The sequence below is a fragment of the Heptranchias perlo genome, chromosome 3 (genome assembly GCF_035084215.1).
Source record: "Heptranchias perlo isolate sHepPer1 chromosome 3, sHepPer1.hap1, whole genome shotgun sequence".
Lineage (NCBI taxonomy): Eukaryota > Metazoa > Chordata > Chondrichthyes > Hexanchiformes > Hexanchidae > Heptranchias > Heptranchias perlo.
Genome location: NC_090327.1, coordinates 9,143,287 through 9,163,590, shown reverse-complemented (window position 1 = coordinate 9,163,590; position 20,304 = coordinate 9,143,287). Strand labels below are relative to the sequence as shown.

The following is a 20,304-nucleotide window of genomic DNA, read 5'->3' as shown; positions in this document are numbered from 1 at the left end:
TCTTAATTACTGCTAAGCTATTGCTATTATACAATTGCTCAGCAGAATTACTTCAGTAATTTAGTAAGTTTGTTAATGGTAAGCAAACCATGGGAAAGCAACATGTGAAATATATGCATATACATCAATATGGCTCCATACCTACTTTAACAGACTTTTCATTAACTTATGCATTTTTGACACATTTTTACATATTGTATTTCTCAAAAGCACAATGCATTTTGTAAATTGCCTGTTACGCGTTATTCATGAGAGTTATTTTATGTGAATGTCATAGTGTTGTACAGGACACAGAGCTGCATTACCATGATTAGGACAGTCATCAAGTTGCAGACATGAAAATTTAAGATGGCCATTCAAATTGTGACCTGTCGACTTGAATAATTTAAATGACAATTTTTATTTCAGTGAAAGAAAACAATATAGTTATATTCTTGTGGTTCTTTGAGTTTTGCAAATGATTAGGCTGGGCTGTGCTCCTTATGATTCCAGTGATCTGGTTACATGTGGAGTTTGTTATTGTTGTATCTTACCATGAATCTGAAAGATCAATTTTTTTTGTCTCCTATATTTTTGGCTTCCTGTCGTGTTGTGCATTCCAGTTATTGCAACTTGGTATTGTGTGATTACCACATCAAACAACAAATGGTAGCTGTGGTCCCTTGCGTTTAGTTGCCTTTTGGTTGAACTCGAGAGTGAGTGGGCGGTGTTTTTTTTAACTTGCACACGGAGAATGAGTGGAGCAGATGCAGTACACAAATGTGTTTTGTGTGGGTGTGGACATTTCTTGAGTGGAGTTTTAAAAAAATGCTGCACTGATACTTATGTTCTATTGTATGTGCAGTTTAGTCATTTTTGAGGAGAAAAAGGTGTTGGTTTGTTTACTTGACAGATTCATTCTGATTCATGCTCCAGACATTTTACTGGGAAGAACAGTTTTATTATCAACATTGGTGCTACCACATTGCCAGTGATTCAAATAAATAGTCCCCCAACTTATTTCTATGGGTATGTCATTGGCAAAGAATGAAGTTGTATATCTCAACATGGTCTTGCTTCTTTGATCTAGCATTCAGATCCAGTCCAAAATGAAATAAGCATCAGTCATCTCAATTTAGTCCCTCTTTATAAGTCTGTTAAATAAGGTTGTCTTGACAATTGGCACATCCAGACTGACATTCTTATACAATTTAAAGAGTAAAAATTGCAGCATTGCACTTGACCCCCTTGTTGCATCCTTTCTTTCTCTTTGCAGTTTATAAAGATTAAATATATATTTAATTGTTGCAGTTCAGCCCTTGGTTGCAAGAGAGCTTTGCTCTTTGTTGTTCGTAAGGGTTTAATGACTATGTCAAATGCTGCTGCAAGTTATTAAAAGAACTACTTACGAATTACATTTGAAATCTTGTAAATGATAGATGCATTTTTTAGCCTTTTATTTCATGGGATTATTTTTTTAAAATGTCATTCTTTGTCCTCCTGGGTTTGATGCCTATGAAGTGCACACAGCCTGCTGCCAGGCCACCACCAATGCCCCCTTTACCCAGCTGCTAGGAGGTGGTGGGAACACCCATGGATGACTCCAGTAACTGATTTTTTTTGTTCCTCTCCCTCCCACCTCTACCCCACTAGAAGTCTCCACAGCATTTGCTTGCAACTTCTTCAGTTGATGGGCCTCTGGTCAGTAACCAAGTGGAGTGGCACTCAAATCTGCATGTATCTCTGCAATATGGCACTGAATGTTAGTGTGCCCCATGAGAAATATATTTTCAAGTTCCTTAGAAGGTAATATGGAAAAAAGTACATGATGCTGGTGCCAGAAATAGGCAATGTTTGTTTCATTAAAATAGAAGTAACTAAAGTTAGAGTAGTGGGGGATTTAAATATTTGCACTTGTGTATTAAATATGTTAAAATAGCATTGAAATTATGAATTTTAATGCTGTGATCTAACATTTAGCATGTGATATGTTCTGATTGTAGTTAATAGAAGATGAAATAGCAACAATTCTTAAATCCACTTTGAAAGGGCTGGAATATCTACACTTCATGAGAAAAATCCACCGAGACATCAAAGCTGGAAATATCCTACTGAATACAGAGGGGCATGCAAAGCTTGCTGATTTTGGTGTTGCAGGTCAGCTGACAGTAAGTAACCAGTAAAGATTAAACTTAAATAGTTGCTGTTTTTCGGGTAGGGCATGGTTTGATACAGAGTAAAACTTCCTTCGCTCTATACCAACAATGTGATTCATTCCCAGCCTCGAGAGGAACTCTTACTGCTCCACTGTGGCCCCTCTCATCAAGATTGCCATAAGAATAGAATTAGGGACAATTTTATGCAGTGTCTCCCTACCTGCTAGGAGCTGGGCTGACAGTATCCAAATGTCTTTCACAGACCGTAAACTTTCATCTCTATGGTTTTGGCTGGATTCAAACCACAATCTCAGAGCTGAAAGGCCAGTCACCTTTTACTCTTCTCTGAACCAGCTCCAATTTATCTAAAGTAAAAAAGAAAACCTGAAATAAAAATAGAAAATGCTGGAAATACAGAGCAAGTCATTCAGTGTCTAAGAGAAAAGTCAGGTTATTACATTTCAAGTGTGTACCCTTCATTAGAACTGTAGGCCTAATGAAGGATACACACCCGAAATATCATAATCTTGTCTTGTCTTTTTACAGATGCCGACTGATCTGCTTTGTAAAGAAAATGGCAGAGGGGAAAAACTATTGCTTCAGTAATCCGATGGCCAGTTGGAGGAGACTTGATGTTGGGCAGGCAGTCTGACCGGTAGTTGTGGGGACAAGAGAAGTAGAGAGGTCGAGCTGGGTACCATCAGTATACACATAGAAGCTAACCCTGTGCCTACGGATGATGTCACTGAGCGGTAGAGTGCAGGTGAGCAAGAGGAGAGGCTGGAGGATAGATTCTTGGGGGACTCCAGAGGTGATGGTGCAGGGACAGGAAAGAAGCCATTACTGGAAATGCTTTGGCTACATTCAGATAAATAGGATTGGATTCCTGCAGGGTCAGTTCTATAGAGCTGTAGAAATGAGAAGTGATGAGGGAAGATGGCATAGTATTAAATTCTGCAATGGTGAGAGAGAACACATCATGAACACAATCACAGAGGATTTCATTTGTGACTTTGGCCAGAGTTGTCTTGGTGTTGTGAGATGGGCGGAAGCCTAATTAGAGGGACTTGAACAGGAAGTTTTAGAAGAGATGGGCACAAAACTGGGAGGTGACATCACGTTCAATGACTTTGGAGAGGAACGTGAAGTTAGAAATCTGGCTGTAGTTGGAGAGGGCAGATGTATCCAGGATCAGTTTTCGAGGAGGGGTTATTAACAGTGGCTTTAAACAGCAGAGAAGCAGTGCCTAAGGGAAGGGGGTGGAGTCATTAATATCAGCTAGCACGAGTAACAAGAGGAGATGTTAAGTGGTCAAGAGTTGAGGGGAAGGGCAAAGGGAGCAGGGGGTGGCTCTAGTGGAAGAGATGATCTCTGAGAGGGCATGGGAGAGATGGGGGAGAAAATTGCAGAATTACAGTAACATCTTCCACCGTAAGCACAAAAAATGAAATAAAGGTTGCATTCAGTGAATCAGAAACACCCGTTGGGGGTCCTGCTGAAATTGTCCAAGTTTTTATGTATATATTTTTAAAATTTCTTAAACTTTTTTAGTACCTAACAATACAAAAAGCTATAAATCAGTATTAATATATTACACTTCAACCATGAATTCAGATTTCATCAGTACATAATATAAATACTTGCAGCCTGTAAATTACAGATACTGTGCACCTGAATTGTCTTTATGCACCTACATGGGGACATACAGATGAAGCTAATTCCTTGTATGAATTACAATTGGAAGCAGATGATTATTGAAGGGAGAACAGGCAGGTGATGACAGGACTGTACTGGTGGCAATGTACATACTATTAATGAAGGAGCAGGAGTATCCTGATTGCAGAACGGGGTCCAAATATAAGTTGCATGTCCTATGGGAGCAGTCAAAATTACATCTTCTGTCAGACAAATTTCCCCAATTTGTTCATGGCTGTTATAAAATAACATGCTGAATAGTTTTCTCAGAACTGTAGGTTGATGTTTGCCAGGAGACTACATATTTTTTCCTTGTATTTACTTGATTCTACAACAAACATGAAAAATAAAGAGAGTGAAAAATGCATAAAGGAATGTATGCAATCAGAATAATTAGCCGCGGTGCATCTCCTGAATCCACACATGTCACTTCCACAGTGGGCCCCATGCATCCTAAAGTGCTATATTTGGCGATGCCTGGTTACATCCCCATGGATAATGCATCCCACTTGGTCTGTTGTGCCTATTATGTGTTTTGTATTTTTTTTGATAGATCCATTCTGAATTTTGTGATAGACGTAATAAGCAAGGCAATTGAACTGGGAAGCAATCAGAAAGATGTGAGCCCAAAGTGCATGTTTCAGGAAGCTGGCATAATGATCAGTAATATACTGTAGCAGTCTAAATTTCTTTCTGACTATATTGTCATAATCAGAGAAGTAGAGGTAAAATTGAGGTGTTAATGTGAACAAGGCTAGGCACCAGAACTCTTGGAGCATATTGCTCTGGTGTACAATTGGAGGGATGTTTAAGTCCATGTGTTATGAAACAAGGATCTTTTTAAAATGGACACTTTTAAAAACAGAAGATGCCAGAACTCCCACCCAAGTTCTGCCAAAGTCCAGGGCCAGTCCCAGTACTCCCAAAGCAAAAGGGCATGCCAGTGACACTACACCCCACTCTCCTGGTCCATTACTACTAAATAAGATGCCTAACTCCACTGGTAAATTTTGCATGGGTAAGGGATAAAAATTAAATGCATAGGTAGAGGAATATATATGTAAACTATTGCTAGGGGGATAGAATATAAAAACAGGGAGGTATTGCTGCAGTTATATAAGGTATTGGTGAGACCGCACCTGGAATACTGCATACAGTTTTGGTGTCCACACTTAAGAAAAGACATACTTGCTCTCGAGGCAGTACAAAGAAGGTTCACTCGGTTAATCCCGGGGATGAGGGGGTGGACATATGAGGAGAGGTTGAGTAGATTGGGACTCTACTCATTGGAGTTCAGAAGAATGAGAGGCGATCTTATTGAAACATATAAGATTGTGAAGGGGCTTGATCGGGTGGATGCGGTAAGGATGTTCCCAAGGATGGGTGAAACTAGAACTAGGGGGCATAATCTTAGAATAAGGGGCTGCTCTTTCAAAACTGAGATGAGGAGAAACTTCTTCACTCAAAGGGTAGTTGGTCTGTGGAATTTGCTGCCCCAGGAAGCTGTGGAAGCTACATCATTGAATAAATTTAAAACAGAAATAGACAGTTTTCTAGAAGTAAAGGGAATTAGGGGTTATGGGGAGCGGGCAGGAAATTGGACATGAAGCTGAGTTCGGATCGGTCAATGCCCTGTGGGTGGAGGAGAGGGCCCAGGGGCTGAGTGGCCGGGTCCTGCTCCTACTTCTTGTGTTCTTTAGATTTGTGGTTGGGATCAGCTCAGCCATGATCTTATTGAATGGCGGAGCAGGCTCGAGGGGCCGATTGGCCTACTCCTGCTCCTATTTCTTATGTTCTTATGTTCTTATGACACTCTTTTACAGTTTTCACTGAACAATCTTAAAGCACCAGTAAAAATCATAGAACAGCATTTAATAAAAACTGAACTTGACTCATTCATACACTGTCGATCAGTAGCCCTGATGTTCTTCCCTTCATGGCATTAACATCACTATTGTTACAAATTAGCACCATGCCCACTCTAGGCAAAGTGATGGGAGTTCTGAGATATATGTGCTTTTAAAAAAAATTGAATTATTTGTTTTTTCTGTAGCAATTCGGTCTCTATTAGCTGCAGTGTTTATTGGCTCATCTGAACAAGAAACATATGGGGCTGAAATTCCAATGATCTCCTCCCCTTGACTCCAGTGGGACACTGGCTGAAGCCCAGGGGGAGCAGTGGGAATAATAATTTCCACTTTCTCCCAAGGAGTTCTGTCAGTCTCCCACCAAAGTTGCAGCAGCAGACTCTCGCGGAATTTCAAAGTGATAAAATTATTTGATATTTTCCTTAGCAACATATAATAAAATGATTTGTGTGTACATTTGAAAGAGAAAGCCAAGTTTCATATTATGTGGTCTCGATAGTGCAGTATTTTTATTTTTAATTACTTTACTTCTGCATGTTAGAAAAGATAATTTGTCCAACAGTAGTCAGGATTTGCTGCAGGAAAGAAAATGTTTAAAAATGCAATGAAATTTTTAAGTACTTTGTTGATTAGTAATCAAACTGTAAATGTGATGCAACTTGCAGGACACAATGGCGAAACGAAACACTGTGATAGGAACGCCTTTTTGGATGGCGCCAGAAGTGATTCAAGAAATTGGCTACAATTGTGTTGCAGACATCTGGTCTTTGGGAATCACAGCAATTGAAATGGCAGAAGGCAAACCACCCTATGCAGACATCCATCCAATGAGGGTAAGTGGCAGCATTAAAAGATTAATTGTGGGAATTATAAATGTAATTAGGGGCGATATCTGTTCTGTAATACATATTTGAAGTAGTGGTTTTAAGAATGAAACATTATATGGAAACCAGATATAATCCTATTTTGTGAAGGAAATTTACATAGTGTACATTAAAATCTCAAATCTGCTTTTAGAAGTGAGGCAATCAGTATTGGAATCACAACTGCTACTGTTGATGTTTACATGTTATCTGGAAGAAGATATTAGTCGGAAGTTCAGTTCATGGTCAAATAGGATACCTGGTTGTGAACAGTCTGGTTCAGCCTGAGACAATGGTTGTTGAGGGGAATGGAATCATTGATAAGGAAATGGAGTTTGTGGTGAGGGCCAAAAACAGTGGTTTTGGTCTTCCCAATTTTTGATATGGAGTAAATTGCGGCTCGTCTAGGACTGGATGTCGGACAAGCAGGCTGACAACACAGGCAGTGCAGGGGTCGAGAAAGGTGGTGTTGAGGTAGAGCTGGATATTGTCAACGTATAGATGGAACCTGACATCATGGGCCCGATATTACCATGGCAACGGGTTCGCGGCGGGGGGCGATTGGGCGCGTGGGTAACGCGCCCGGTGAAATCAGTCTGCCCCGCGCGCAATCGCAGGCTGATTGGATCCACTTACCTCTTGTTCCGGGTTCCCCGCTGCTGAGCTGCGCAGCGGGCGGACTGCGCATGCGCAGTAAGGTCTGTCAGCTGGAGGAGCTCTATTTAAAGGGGCAGTCCTCCACTGACTGATGCTGCAAGAAATAGGAAAAATTACAGCATGGAGCAGCCCAGGGGGAAGGCTGCTCCCAGGTTTAATGATGCCTCACTCCAGGTATCATTGGATGGGGTGAAGAGGAGGGGAAGGACAGAGATCTTCCCCCCGGCGGGCGGGAGGAAGCGGCCTGCCTCTGCCACTAAGAAGGCCTGGCTCGAGGTGGCAGAGGAGGTCACCTGCACCACCAACATATCGCGTACCTGCATACAGTGCAGGAGGCGCTGCAATGACCTAAGTAGGTCAGCCAAAGTGAGTACACTTACTCATTCCCCTACACTCCATCTGCCACATCACTGCCCCCACCCCACATCTCCTTCTGCACTGCCAACAGTACTCTGTTACATCACCCCTCACACCCACTTAAACCTCATCCTCATCTTACCTGCACTTACTCATCTCGCCAGTACTCATCCCGTCACTACCACTCAACCCAATCCTCATACAATCTCATGGCTCTATCTCATACTCACCCTCTCATGCATCTCTTTCACAGTCAGCCTCACTCAACCTGACACTACCTGTGCGGCAGCCACAGGGCATGCATCACATATGTGCAGTAGGCAGCATTATGCAAACGTGTCGTGAGCATGAAGGGGATGCACAAGGGTGTTTGAGGGTTTGTCATGGTTTTTACTAATATTTAATTTCTGATCAACTCACATCACATATTATAGTGGCACCACTACTGTCACGTCTTTGCGAATCTTGTCTGGTATGTGCAATAATGCCCTTTCCTGAGGATCACAATGAAGACCCACACCTGGTGCCACCCATTGTGTCACTGCAGAGTGGGTGTAGGTGTATTTGCAGGACTCTTTTGTGCAGACGACCGAGAGACGTCGGCGATGTCCCCGGTGGCACCCTGGAAGGATGCGGAGGAGACGTTGTTGAGGGCAGTGGTGACTTTGACACCGACAGGTAAGAAGATGGTGCTCGGGCCAGCTGGGAGCAGCTCGGCATGAAGGAGGCTGCAGATGTCCACGACTATATGTCGAGTGACTCTGAGCCTCCATGTGCACTGCTGCTCAGAGAGGTACAGGAAGTTGAGCCTCGGTCTGTGGACCCTGTGGCGAGGGTAGTGCCCTCTGCGACGCATCTCTCTGCTGTTGCCCTCCCTCCTGCTGTGCAGGTGGATGCGTCACAGCACTGTGTTGTGGAGCTCCACAAGACAGAGGTAGATGGCGTGGCCGGCAAGGCTGGTGATGCTGTTCGCCCTCCGAGGAGGTCATGACTGCAGCTATGGCAGCCCCCATCCGGAAGATGTACATCTGAGGGGGTCCGCAAGGTAGGTACATGTGTCTGGACACCGGGGTAAGTGTGCAGGTTGGTGAATTTAGTTGTTAGGAGGAGGGTGGTGGAGGCCAAACTTTGTCCAAAGTGACAGAGTGGCCTCCTGCAATGAATGAGGGTCTCCCCTCCCACCTGTCAAATGGACCTTTGCAGCTGGCACAGGCTGATGGCTGCAACATGTCTATTTGAACTGGGAGTGTTTCCCCCAGTACGGGAAACAGTCCCAGTTGTTTGTAAAATCCCAACACTCCTAAAATACCACATTAATCCGGTCTGTAAACGACCTGAAATACCAAAATAAATACCTTAAGTGGCACCCCGGCGGCTTTAATTGCCGGCGGAAGTCCCACATGTTGGGGGCTCACGCGCATGTCAGCGCGTCAGTGGGGAACCCGGAAATGGGGCGGGTTGGAGCTGGGCTCCCGACCCGCCCCGGGAATCCCCGATTTTCGTAGCCCCCCCCCCGCCAGGAACGCACCCGATCGCGGGTGCTAAAATAGAGCCTCATGTCCAAGGATGATGTCACTGAGCGGCAGTATGTCGATGAGAAATAGGAGAGGACCAAGGATAGATCCTTGGGGGACTTCAGAGGTAATGGTGTGGGGATGGGAAGAGAAGCCATTCCTGGAGACTCTCTGGCTATGACTGGATAGGTACGATTGAAACCAGGTGAGGGCGGTACCACTTAGCTGGATAACGGAGGAGAGGCATGGTTGACCGTGTCAAAGTCTGCAGAGAGATCGAGAAGGATGGGGAGGGAAAGTGCACCACAGTCAGTTACATAAGGATGGAATTTGTGACTTTGATAAGGGCCATTTCAGTGATGTGGCAGAGTGGAAACCTGATCGGAAAGGTTCAAACATGGAGTTACGTGAAAGATGGGAAAGGACTTGGAGGCGACCATGCATTCAAGGACTTGAGAGGAAAGGGAGTTTGGAGATGGGGCGGTAGTTTGCAAGGAAAGAGGGGGTCATGGGTAGGTTTTTTGTAGAAGGGGTGATGACTGCAGAATTGAAAGGAAGGGTAACAGTTCCTGAAGAGAGGGAACCGTTTACAATGTCAGCTAGCATGGGGGACAGGAAGGAAGGTTGGGTTGCCAGCAGTTTAGAGGAAATGAGTCAAGAGAACAGGAGGTGGGTTTCATGGACAAGATGAGTTTGGAGAGGGCATGAGGGAAGGTAGGAGAGAAACTAGAAGAAGATGTGAGTACAGGGCAATGGAAGGGAGGAACCTTGGCTTGGTGGGCAAAGGTAAGGCAGGGATGTGACAAAGCACCTGAAGGGCTGGTGTCAATTTTGGAAGAGGAGGACAGGGTCAGATAGTGCTTGATGTGGTCCAGCCAGATCTGGCTATGAATGGCTGAACGAGATGTGCACCATCTATGTTAGTTTCTGAGCCTTTGACTTAAGGGAGCGAAGGTGGGATCCGTAACAGGGGCAACAACCAGGATGGGAGAGAGTAAGAGTTTTACCAGGGACAGGGGCAACAAAGGTGGAGGTGAGGGAGCGATTCAGCAGATGGACAGCTGCAGAAGTATCGTGGCGCAGTGTAAAAGGAGAGTCCGAGAAGTGAGCGCTGTGTAAAAGGAGAGTCCGAGAGCAGGAGGAGAGTCCGAGAGGTGAGCGCAGTGTAAAAGGAGAGTCCGAGAGGTGAGCTCAGTTTAAAAGGAGAGTTCCGAGAGGTGAGCGCAGTGTAAAAGGAGAGTTCCGAGAGCGGGAAGAGAGTCTGAGAGATGAACGCAGTGTAAATCTAAGGCAAGTTATGGCAGCAGAGCTCGCACCCGTGATATGCTCCTCCTGCACTATGTGGGAAGTCATGGACACTACAGGTGTCCCTGGCGACCATGTGTGCAGGAAGCGTGTCCAGCTGCAGCTACTGGCTAACCGCATTTCGGAGCCGGAGCTGGAGCTGTGGGTGAATTCACTGTGGAGCATCCGCGATGCTGAGATTATCGTGAATAGCACGTTCAGTGAGGTGGTCACACCGCAGGTAAAGATTACGCAGGCAGAAAAGAAATGGGTGACCGCCAGGCAGAGTAAAAGGACTAGGCAGGTATAGCACGAGTTCCCTGGGGCCATCTCCCTCTCAAACAGATATACCGCTTTGGTTACTGTTGGGGGAGATGGCTTATCAGGGGAAAGCAGCAAGAGCCAAGTTCGTGGCACCTCGTGTGGCTCTGCTGCACAGGAGGGGAGGAATAAGAGTGGCTGGGCTATATTGACGGGATTCAATTGTAAGGGGAACAGATAGGCGTTTCTGTGGCCGCAAACGTGACTCCAGGATGGTATGTTGCCTCCCTGGTGCTAGGGTCAAGGATGTCACGGAGTGGCTGCAGGACATTCTGGAGGGGGAGGGTGAACAGCCAGTAGTTGTGGTCCATATCGGTACCAACGACATAGGTTAAAAAAAGGGATGAGGCCCTGCAAGGTGAATTTAAGGAGTTAGGAGATAAATTAAAAGGAAGACCTCAAAGGTAGTGATCTCAGGATTACTACCAGTGACACTTGGTCGTGAGTATAGGAACAGGAGAATAGATCAGATGAATGCGTGGCTGCAGGGATGGTGTAGGAGGGAGGGATTTAGATTCCTGGGACATTGGGACCGGTTCTGGGGAAGGTGGAACCTGTACAAGCGGGACGGGCTACACCCAAGCAGGACCGGGACCGATGTGCTCACGGGGGTGTTTGCTAGTGCTGTTGGGGAAGGTTTAAACTAGAATGGCAGGGGGATGGGAACCAGAGGAGGGGGAAACAAGGATAGAAACAAAAGACAGAAAGGGAAGAAGCAATAGTGGAAGGCAGAGAAAACAAGGGCGATAAACAAATAGGGCCACAGTGCAAAATAAAACTAAGATGACTAGCAGTCTTAAAAAGACAAATCTAAAGGCATTGTGTATTAATGCGCGGAGCATTCACAATAAGGTAGATGAATTAACAGGGCTGATAGATATTAACGGGTATGATATAGTTGCGATTACGGAGACATGGCTGCAGGGTGACCAAGGATGGGAACTGAACATCCAGGGGTATTCAATATTTAGGAAGGACAGGCAAAAAGGGAAAGGAGGTGGGGTAGCGTTGTTAGTAAGAACATAAGAACATAAGAAATAGGAGCAGGAGTAGGCCAATCGGCCCCTCGAGCCTGCTCCGCCATTCAATAAGATTATGGCTGATCTGATCCTAACCTCAAACCTAAATTCATGTCCAATTTCCTGCCCGCTCCCCATAACCCCTAATTCCCTTTACTTCCAGGAAACTGTCTATTTCTGTTTTAAATTTATTCAATGATGTAGCTTCCACAGCTTCCTGGGGCAGCAAATTCCACAGACCAACTACCCTCTGAGTGAAGAAGTTTCTCCTCATCTCAGTTTTGAAAGAGCAGCCCCTTATTCTAAGATTATGCCCCCGAGTTCTAGTTTCACCCATCCTTGGGAACATCCTTACCGCATCCACCCGATCAAGCCCCTTCACAATCTTATATGTTTCAATAAGATCGCCTCTCATTCTTCTGAACTCCAATGAGTAGAGTCCTAATCTACTCAACCTCTCCTCATATGTCCACCCCCTCATCCCCGGGATTAACCGAGTGAACCTTCTTTGTACTGCCTCGAGAGCAAGTATGTCTTTTCTTAAGTATGGACACCAAAACTGTATGCAGTATTCCAGGTGCGGTCTCACCAATACCTTATATAACTGCAGCAATACCTCCCTGTTTTTATATTCTATCCCCCGAGCAATAATAGCCAACATTCCGTTGGCCTTCCTGATCACCTGCTGCACCTGCATACTAACTTTTTGATTTTCTTGCACTAGGACCCCCAGATCCCTTTGTACTGCAGTACTTTCCAGTTTCTCGCCATTAAGATAATAACTTGCTCTCTGATTTTTCCTGCCAAAGTGCATAACCTCACATTTTCCAATATTGTATTGCATCTGCCAAATTTCCGGCCACTCACCCAGCCTGTCTATATCCCCTTGTAGGTTTTTTATGTCCTCCTAACTCTCTACTTTCCTTCCCATCTTTGTATCATCTGCAAACTTTGATATGTCACACTCGGTCCCTTCCTCCAAATCGTTAATATAGATTGTAAAGAGTTGGGGACCCAGCACCGACCCCTGCGGAACACCACTGGCCACTGGTTGCCAGTCCGAGAATGAACCATTTATCCCAACTCTCTGCTTCCTGTTAGATAACCAATCCTCCACCCATGCCAGAATATTACCCCCAATCCATTGATTCTTTATCTTGAGCAATAATCTTTTATGTGGCACCTTGTCGAATGCCTTCTGGAAGTCGAAATACACCATGTCCACTGGTTCCCCTTTATCCACCCTGTATGTTATGTCCTCAAAGAACTCAAGTAAATTTGTCAGACATGACTTCCCCTTCATAAAGCCATGCTGACTTTGTCCTATTAAATTATGTTTATCCAAATGTTCCGCTACTGTCTCCTTAATAATAGACTCCAAAATTTTACCCACCACAGATGTTAGGCTAACTGATCTATAATTTCCAGCCTTCTGCCTACTACCCTTTTTAAATAAGGGTGTTACACTGGCAGTTTTCCAATCTGCCGGGACCTTTGCCGAGTCCAGAGAATTTTGGAAAATTATTACCAAAGCATCCACAATCCCTACTGCCACTTCCCTCAAGACCCTCGGATGTAAGCCATCAGGTCCAGGGGATTCATCCGCCTTGAGTCCCATTAATTTACTGAGTACCAATTCCTTAGTGATTTTAATCGTATTTAGCTCCTCCCCCCCAGAGCCCCCTGTTTGTCCAGCGTTGGGATATTCTTAGTGCCCTCCACTGTAAAGACTGAAACAAAATATTTGTTCAGCATTTTTGCCATCTCCATGTTTCCCACCATTAATTTCCCGGTCTCATCCTCTAAGGGACCTACGTTTGCTTTAGCCACCCTTTTTCTTTTTATATAACTGTAGAAACTCTTGCTATCTGTTTTTATATTTTTTGCTAATTTATTTTCATAATCTATCTTCCCTTTCTTAATCAATCCTTTAGTTACTTTTTGCTGTCTTTTGAAGACTTCCCAATCTTCTATCCTCCCACTAAATTTGGCTACCTTATGTGTCCTTGTTTTTAGTCGGATACGATCCTTAATTTCTTTACCCAGCCACGGATGGCTGACATTTCTTTTACACCCTTTTTTCCTCAGTGGAATATATTCTTTTTGAAAGTTGTAAAATAACTCCTTGAATGAACACCACTGCTCATGTACCGTCTTACCCTTAAATCTATTTTTCCAGTCCACTTTAATCAATTCTGCTCTCATACCATCATAGTCTCCTTTATTCAAGCTCAGTACGCTTGTTTGAGAACCAACCTTCTCTAATTGGATATGGAATGTAACCATGTTATGGTCACTCATTCCCAGGGGATCCTTAACTAGGACATTATTAATTAATCCTGGCTCATTACACAGGACCAGGTCCAAGGTTGCTTGCCCCCTTGTCGGATCAGTTACATACTGCTCAAGAAATCCATCCCTAATGGAATCAATAAACTCTTCCTCAAGGCTGCCCTGCCCAATTTGATTTGTCCAGTTAATATGATGGTTGAAATCCCCCATAATTATAGCTGTTCCCTTATTACATGCCCCGACTATTTCCTGATTAATACTTCTTCCAGCAGAGTTGCAACTATTAGGAGGCCTATATACTACGCCCACTGGTGTTTTTTTCCCCTAATTATTCCTTATCTCTACCCAAACTGTTTCATTATCCTGATCCTTTGTCCCAATATCATTTCTCTGTATTATAGTGATTCCTTCCTTTATTAACATAGCCACCCCACCTCCCCTTCCTTCCTGCCTGTCCTTCCTGATTGTTAAATACCCTGGCATATTTAATTCCCAGTCGTTGTCACCCTGCAACCATGTTTCTGTAATGGGGACAAGATCATACCCATACGTAGTTATTTGTGCCGTTAACTCGTCCATTTTGTTACGAATGCTACGTGCGTTCAGATAAAGAACTTTCAAATCTGTTTTGTGACACTTAGTTCCTGCATTTTCCTTTTTTAACACTTTACCTTTTACTCCATACCTTCTGTCCCTTCCTGACACGCTTTCCTCTGTCTCCCTGCTCAGGTTCCGAACCCCCTGCCACAGCTTTGATGCTGGGTTAATCGCCTTACGCCTTCTAGTTTTTATTTTATCTGTCATACCTAAAGTACACTTTCTTTCCGCTGCTCTACGCTTTTCCCTTTCACTTGTTCTTGAACAACTGTTTGTACTATTTGTATTGTAGATTTCCCCTTGGTCTTCCCCTCTCTTGCTGCTCTCAACTTTATTCCCTTCTGACTCCCCGCTCAGGTTCCCATTCCCCTGCCGCTCTAGTTTAAACCTTCCCCAACATCACTAGCAAACACCCCCGCGAGGACATCGGTCCCGGTCCTGCTCGGGTGTAACCCGTCACGCTTGTACAGGTCCCATCTTCCCCAGAACCGGTCCCAATGTCCCAGGAATCAAAATCCCTCCCTCCTACACCATCCCTGCAGCCACGCATTCATCCTGTCTATTCTCCTGTTCCTATACTCACTAGCACGTGGCGCCAGTAAAGGATGAAATCGATGCGATAGTGAGGAAGGATATTGACTCGGAAAATCACGATGTGGAATCTGTATGGGTGGAGTTAAGAAACACCAAGGGGCAGAAAACATTGGTGGGGTTGTCTGGAGGCCCCCAAACAGTAGGGGAGATGTAGGGGAGGGCATTAAACAGGAAATTAGAGACGTATGCAAGAAGGGTACAACTATAATCATGGGTGACTTTAATCTACATATAGATTGATCAAACCAAATTAGCAATAATACTGTGGGGGAGGAATTCCTGGAGTATGAACGTGATGGTTTTCTAGACCATTACGTTGAGGAACGAACTAGAGAACAGACGATCCTAGACTGGATATTGTGCAATGAGAAAGAGTTAATTTACAATCTTGTTGTGTGGGATCCCTTAGGAATGAGCGACCATAACATGATAGAATTCCTCATTAAGATGGAGAGTGAAGTAGTTGAATCCAAAACTCGGGTCCTGAATCTAAATAAAGGAAATTACGAAAATATGAGTGTGAGTTGGCTATGATAGATTGGGGAACTTTACTAAAAGGGATGACGGTGGATAAGCAATGGGTAATATTTAAAGAACATGTGCAGGAATTACAACAATTATTCATTCCTGTCTGGCACAAAAAAAAACAGGTAAGGTGGCTCAACCGTGGCTTAAAAAAGAAACTAGGGATAGTCTTAGATCCAAAGAGGAGACATATAAAATTGCCAGAAAAAGCGGCAAGCCTGAGGATCGGGAGCAGTTTAGAATTCAGCAAAGGAGGACAAAGAGATTGATTAAGAGGGGAAAAATAGAGTACAAGAGTAAACTAGCAGGGAACATAAAAACTGACTGTAAAAGTTTCTATAAATATGTCAAGAGAAAAAGATTAGTGAAGACAAATGTAGGTCCCTCACAGTCAGAAATGGGGGAAATTTTAATGGGGAACAAAGAAATGGCAGAACAATTAAACACATACTTTGGTTCTGTCTTCACAAAGGAGGACACAAATAACCTGCCAGAAATGTTCGGGAACCAAGGGTCCAGTGAGAGGGAGGAACTGAAGGAAACCAGTATTAGTAAAAAATAATGCTAGGGAAATTAATGGGGCTAAAGGCTGACAAATCCCCAGGGCCTGATAATCTACATCCCAGAGTACTAAAGGAAGTGGCCCTGGAAATAGTGGATTCATTGGTGATCATCTTCCAAAATTCTATAGACTCTGGAACAGTTCCTTCAGATTGGAGGGTGGCAAATGTAACCCCACTATTTAAAAAAGGAGGGAGAGAAAAAACAGGGAATTGCAGACCAGTTAGCCTAACATCAGTAGTGGGGAAAATGCTCGAGTGTATTGTAAAAGATGTGATAACAGAACACTTGGAAAGCATTAATGGGATTGGACAAAGTCAGCATGGGTTTATGAAAGGGAAATCATGCTTAACAAATCTACTGGAGTTTTTTGAGGATGTAACTAGTAGAATAGATAGGGGAGAACCAGTGGATGTGGTGTACTTGGTTTTTCAGAAGGCTTTTGATAAGGTCCCACATAAGAGGTTAGTGTGCAAAATTAAAGCACACTGGATTGGGGGGAATATACTGGCATGGATTGAGAATTGGTTGACAGACAGGAAACAGAGAGTAGGAATAAAGGGGTCTTTTTCCGGGTGGCAGGCAGTGACTAGTGGGGTACCGCAGGGATCAGTGCTTGGGCCCCAGCTATTCACAATATATATCAATGATTTGGATGTGGGAACGGAATGTAACATTTCTAAGTTTGCAGACGACACAAAGCTGGGGTGGAATGTGAGCTGTGAGGAGAATGCAAAAAGGCTCCAATGTGATTTGGACAAGTTGGGTGAGTGGGCAACAACATGGCAGATGCAGTATAACATGGATAAATGTGAGGTTATCCACTTTGGTTGTAAAAACAGAAAGTCAGATTATTATCTGAATGGTGATAGATTGGGAAAAGGGGAGGTGCAACGAGACCTGGGTGTCCTTGTACCCCGGTCGCTGAAGGCGAGCATTCAGCTGCAGCAAGCAGTTTGGAAGGCGAATGGTATGTTGGCGTTCATTGCAAGAGGATTTGAGTACAGGAGCAGGGATATCTTACTGCAGCCTTGGTGAGACCACATCTGGAGTATTGTGTGCAATTTTGGTCTCCTTATCTGAGGAAGGATGTCCTTGCCATGGAGGGAGTGCAATGAGGGCTCACCAGACTGATTCCTGGGATGGCTGGACTGACGTATGAGGAGAGATTGGGTCGACTAGGCCTATATTCACGCGAGTTTAGAAGAATGAGAGGTGATCTCATCGAAACATATAAAATTCTAACAGGACTAGACAGACTAGATGCAGGGAGGATGTTCTTGATGGCTGGGGAGTCCAGAACCAGGGGGTCACAATCTCAGGATACGGTGTATGCCATTTAGAACCGAGATGAGGAGAAATTTCTTCACTCAGAGGGTGGTGAACCTGTGGAATTCTCTACCACAGAAGGCAGTGGAGGCCAAGTCATTAGTCATATTCAAGAAGCAGATGCTTAATGCTAAAGGGATCAAGGGATATGGGGAAAAAGCGGGAACAGGGTACTGAGTTAGACGATCGGCCATCATCATTTTGAATGGCGGAGCAGGCCAGAAGGGCCGAATGGCCTACTCTTGCTCCTATTATCTGTGTTTCTATATTTCTATGTTTATGTAAACGGAAGGCTGAAGACTGGACAGTTTGGAGTTTGAAAGTGTTGTTGCAAGTGAGTTTTTTCCAAGGGCTGACACAAAAGAAAGTGAGGTGGGAAAGGGGATGTATGTGGCTAGGGATGCAAGGGAGTGATTACTGCTGGCCTTGTCTGTGATTAAGACGATGGGAATAGAGATGCTATGGTGAGATGGTAAGGTCAAGGGGATGGCCGTGAATATGATTAGGAGAGTCATCCGTGAGCCAAGTTTCTGTTGATGTCGATGCAATCATCCACAATAAGGTCACGGATGGTAAGAGCCTTGTTCGTGAGTGAATGGACATTCGGAAAGCAGATGCTGAGAGGGGTGGTGATAGTTGATCTGCTGGCAGAGTCCACAGGGTCAGTGGTGGGATGGATGAATAGGACGGGAAGAAGGTTGGCGAGATTAGCCCCCAGCAGGTGAGCTCTGTGGAAAGGTCAGCAAGCATAGAGGATGGGGCAGTTGGGATTGCTGCATGTATGGAGGTGACGAGTGCCTCGATGGGCCCTTCAGATAATGCCAAGAGAGGCATACAGAGATCCTGTGGGCTTAGGCAAGTGTAAGTCAAGGCTGGGACGGCGGCAGGAGAGTAGGGAGATAGAGAAATAGTGAAAGGTTGGGGTAGAGATTTAGTAGGGAAAAGTAAGAGGGGGGGCAGTTCTGGTTTTATTTTTAGGGAATGAAGCTGGGCAGGTGGAAGGAGTATCAGCGGGAGAGCATTTTGGTGGTAGTGATCAATATTCAGTTAGAATTAGCATAGTTATGGAAAAGGACAAAGATAGAACAGGAGTAAAAGTTCTAAATTGGGGAAAGGCCAATTTTACTAAGCTGAGAAGTGATTTAGCAAAAGTGGACTGGAAACAGCTACTTGAAGGTAAATCAGTGTCAAAGCAGTGGAAGGCATTCAAGGGGGAGATTCAAGGGGTTCAAAGTAAACATGTTCCCACAAAGAAAAAGGGTGGGACTGCCAAATGTAGAGCCCCCTGGATGACAAGGAGCATACAGGGTAAGATAAGGCAAAAAAGGGAAGCTTATGTCAGACACCAAGAGCGCAATACTGCAGAAAGCCTAGAGGAGTATAGAAAGTGCAGGGGTGAAATTAAAAAGGAAATTAGGAAAGCAAAGGGAAGGCATGAAAAAATACTGGCAAGTAAAATTAAGAAAAACCCAAATATGTTTTATAAATATACAGAGCAACAGGATAACTAAGGAAAGAGTAGAGCCTATTCGAGACCAAAAAGGAAACCTATGTGTGGAGGCGGAAGATGTGGGTATGGTTCTGAATGAATACTTTGTGCCTGTCTTCACAAAAGAGGGGGACGATCCAGAGATTGTGGTTAAGGAGGAGGAGTGTGAAAAATTGGAGGGATAAACATAGTGAGAGAGGATGTATTAAGGGGTTTAGCATCTTTGAAAGTAGATAAATCACCAGGGCCGGATGAAATGTATCCCAGGCTGTTAAAAGAAGCAAGGGAGGAAATAGCGGAGGCTCTGACCATCATATTTTCTGAACCTCCCTGGCTACTGGCATGGTGCCGGAGGATTGGAGGACTGCTAACGTTGTACCATTGTTTAAAAAGGGAGAAAAGGATAGACCTAGTAATTACAGGCCAGTCAGTTTAACCTCAGTGGTGGGCAAATTATTGGAATCAATTCAGAGGGATAGTATAAACCATCATTTAGAAAGGCACAGATTAATCAAGGACAGTCAACATGGATTTGTCAAGGGAAGGTCGTGTCTGACTAACTTGATTGAATTTTTTGAGGAGGTAATAAGGAGGCTCGATGAGGGTAGTGTGTTTGATGTAGTCTACATGGATTTTAGCAAAGCTTTTGACAAGAATGGTCAAGAAAGTAAAAGCCCATGGGATCCAAGGGAAAGTAGCAAATTGGATCCAAAATTAGCTCAGTGGCAGGAAGCAAAGGATAATGGTCGACGGGTGTTTTTGTGACCGGAAGGTGGTTTCCAGTGGGGTTTCACAGGGCTCAGTATTAGGTCCCTTGCTTTTTGTGGTATATATCAGTGAATTAGACTTAAATGTAGGGGGCATGATGAAGAAGTTTGCAGATGACACAAAAATTGGCCGTGTGGTTGATAGTGAGGAGGAAAGCTGTTGACTGCAGGAAGATATCAATGGACTGTTCAAGTGGGCAGAAAAGTGGCAAATGGAATTCAATCCAGAGAAGTGTGAGGTAATGCATTTGGCGAGGTCAAACAAGGAAAGGGAATACACAATAAGTGAGAGGATACTGAGAGGTGTAGAGGAAGAGAGGGACCTTGGAGTGCAAGTCCACACACCCCTGCAGGACAAGTAGATAAGGTGGTTAAGAAGGCATATGGGATACTTTCCTTTATTAGCCGAGGCATAGAATATAAGATCAGGGAGGTTA

The 20,304-nt window shown here is 44.3% G+C and overlaps 1 protein-coding gene across 1 annotated transcript in view; it reads left to right on the top strand.

The window, feature by feature from the left end:
* The window catches only part of stk3 (serine/threonine kinase 3 (STE20 homolog, yeast)), a 459,951-nt gene that overhangs the window by 123,479 nt on the left and 316,168 nt on the right, over positions 1-20,304 (top strand). The window contains exons 5-6 of the mRNA XM_067978103.1: positions 1,983-2,147; positions 6,364-6,531. Coding sequence (XP_067834204.1) covers positions 1,983-2,147; positions 6,364-6,531 — 333 coding nt within the window. The remainder of the gene's footprint in view (positions 1-1,982; positions 2,148-6,363; positions 6,532-20,304) is intronic.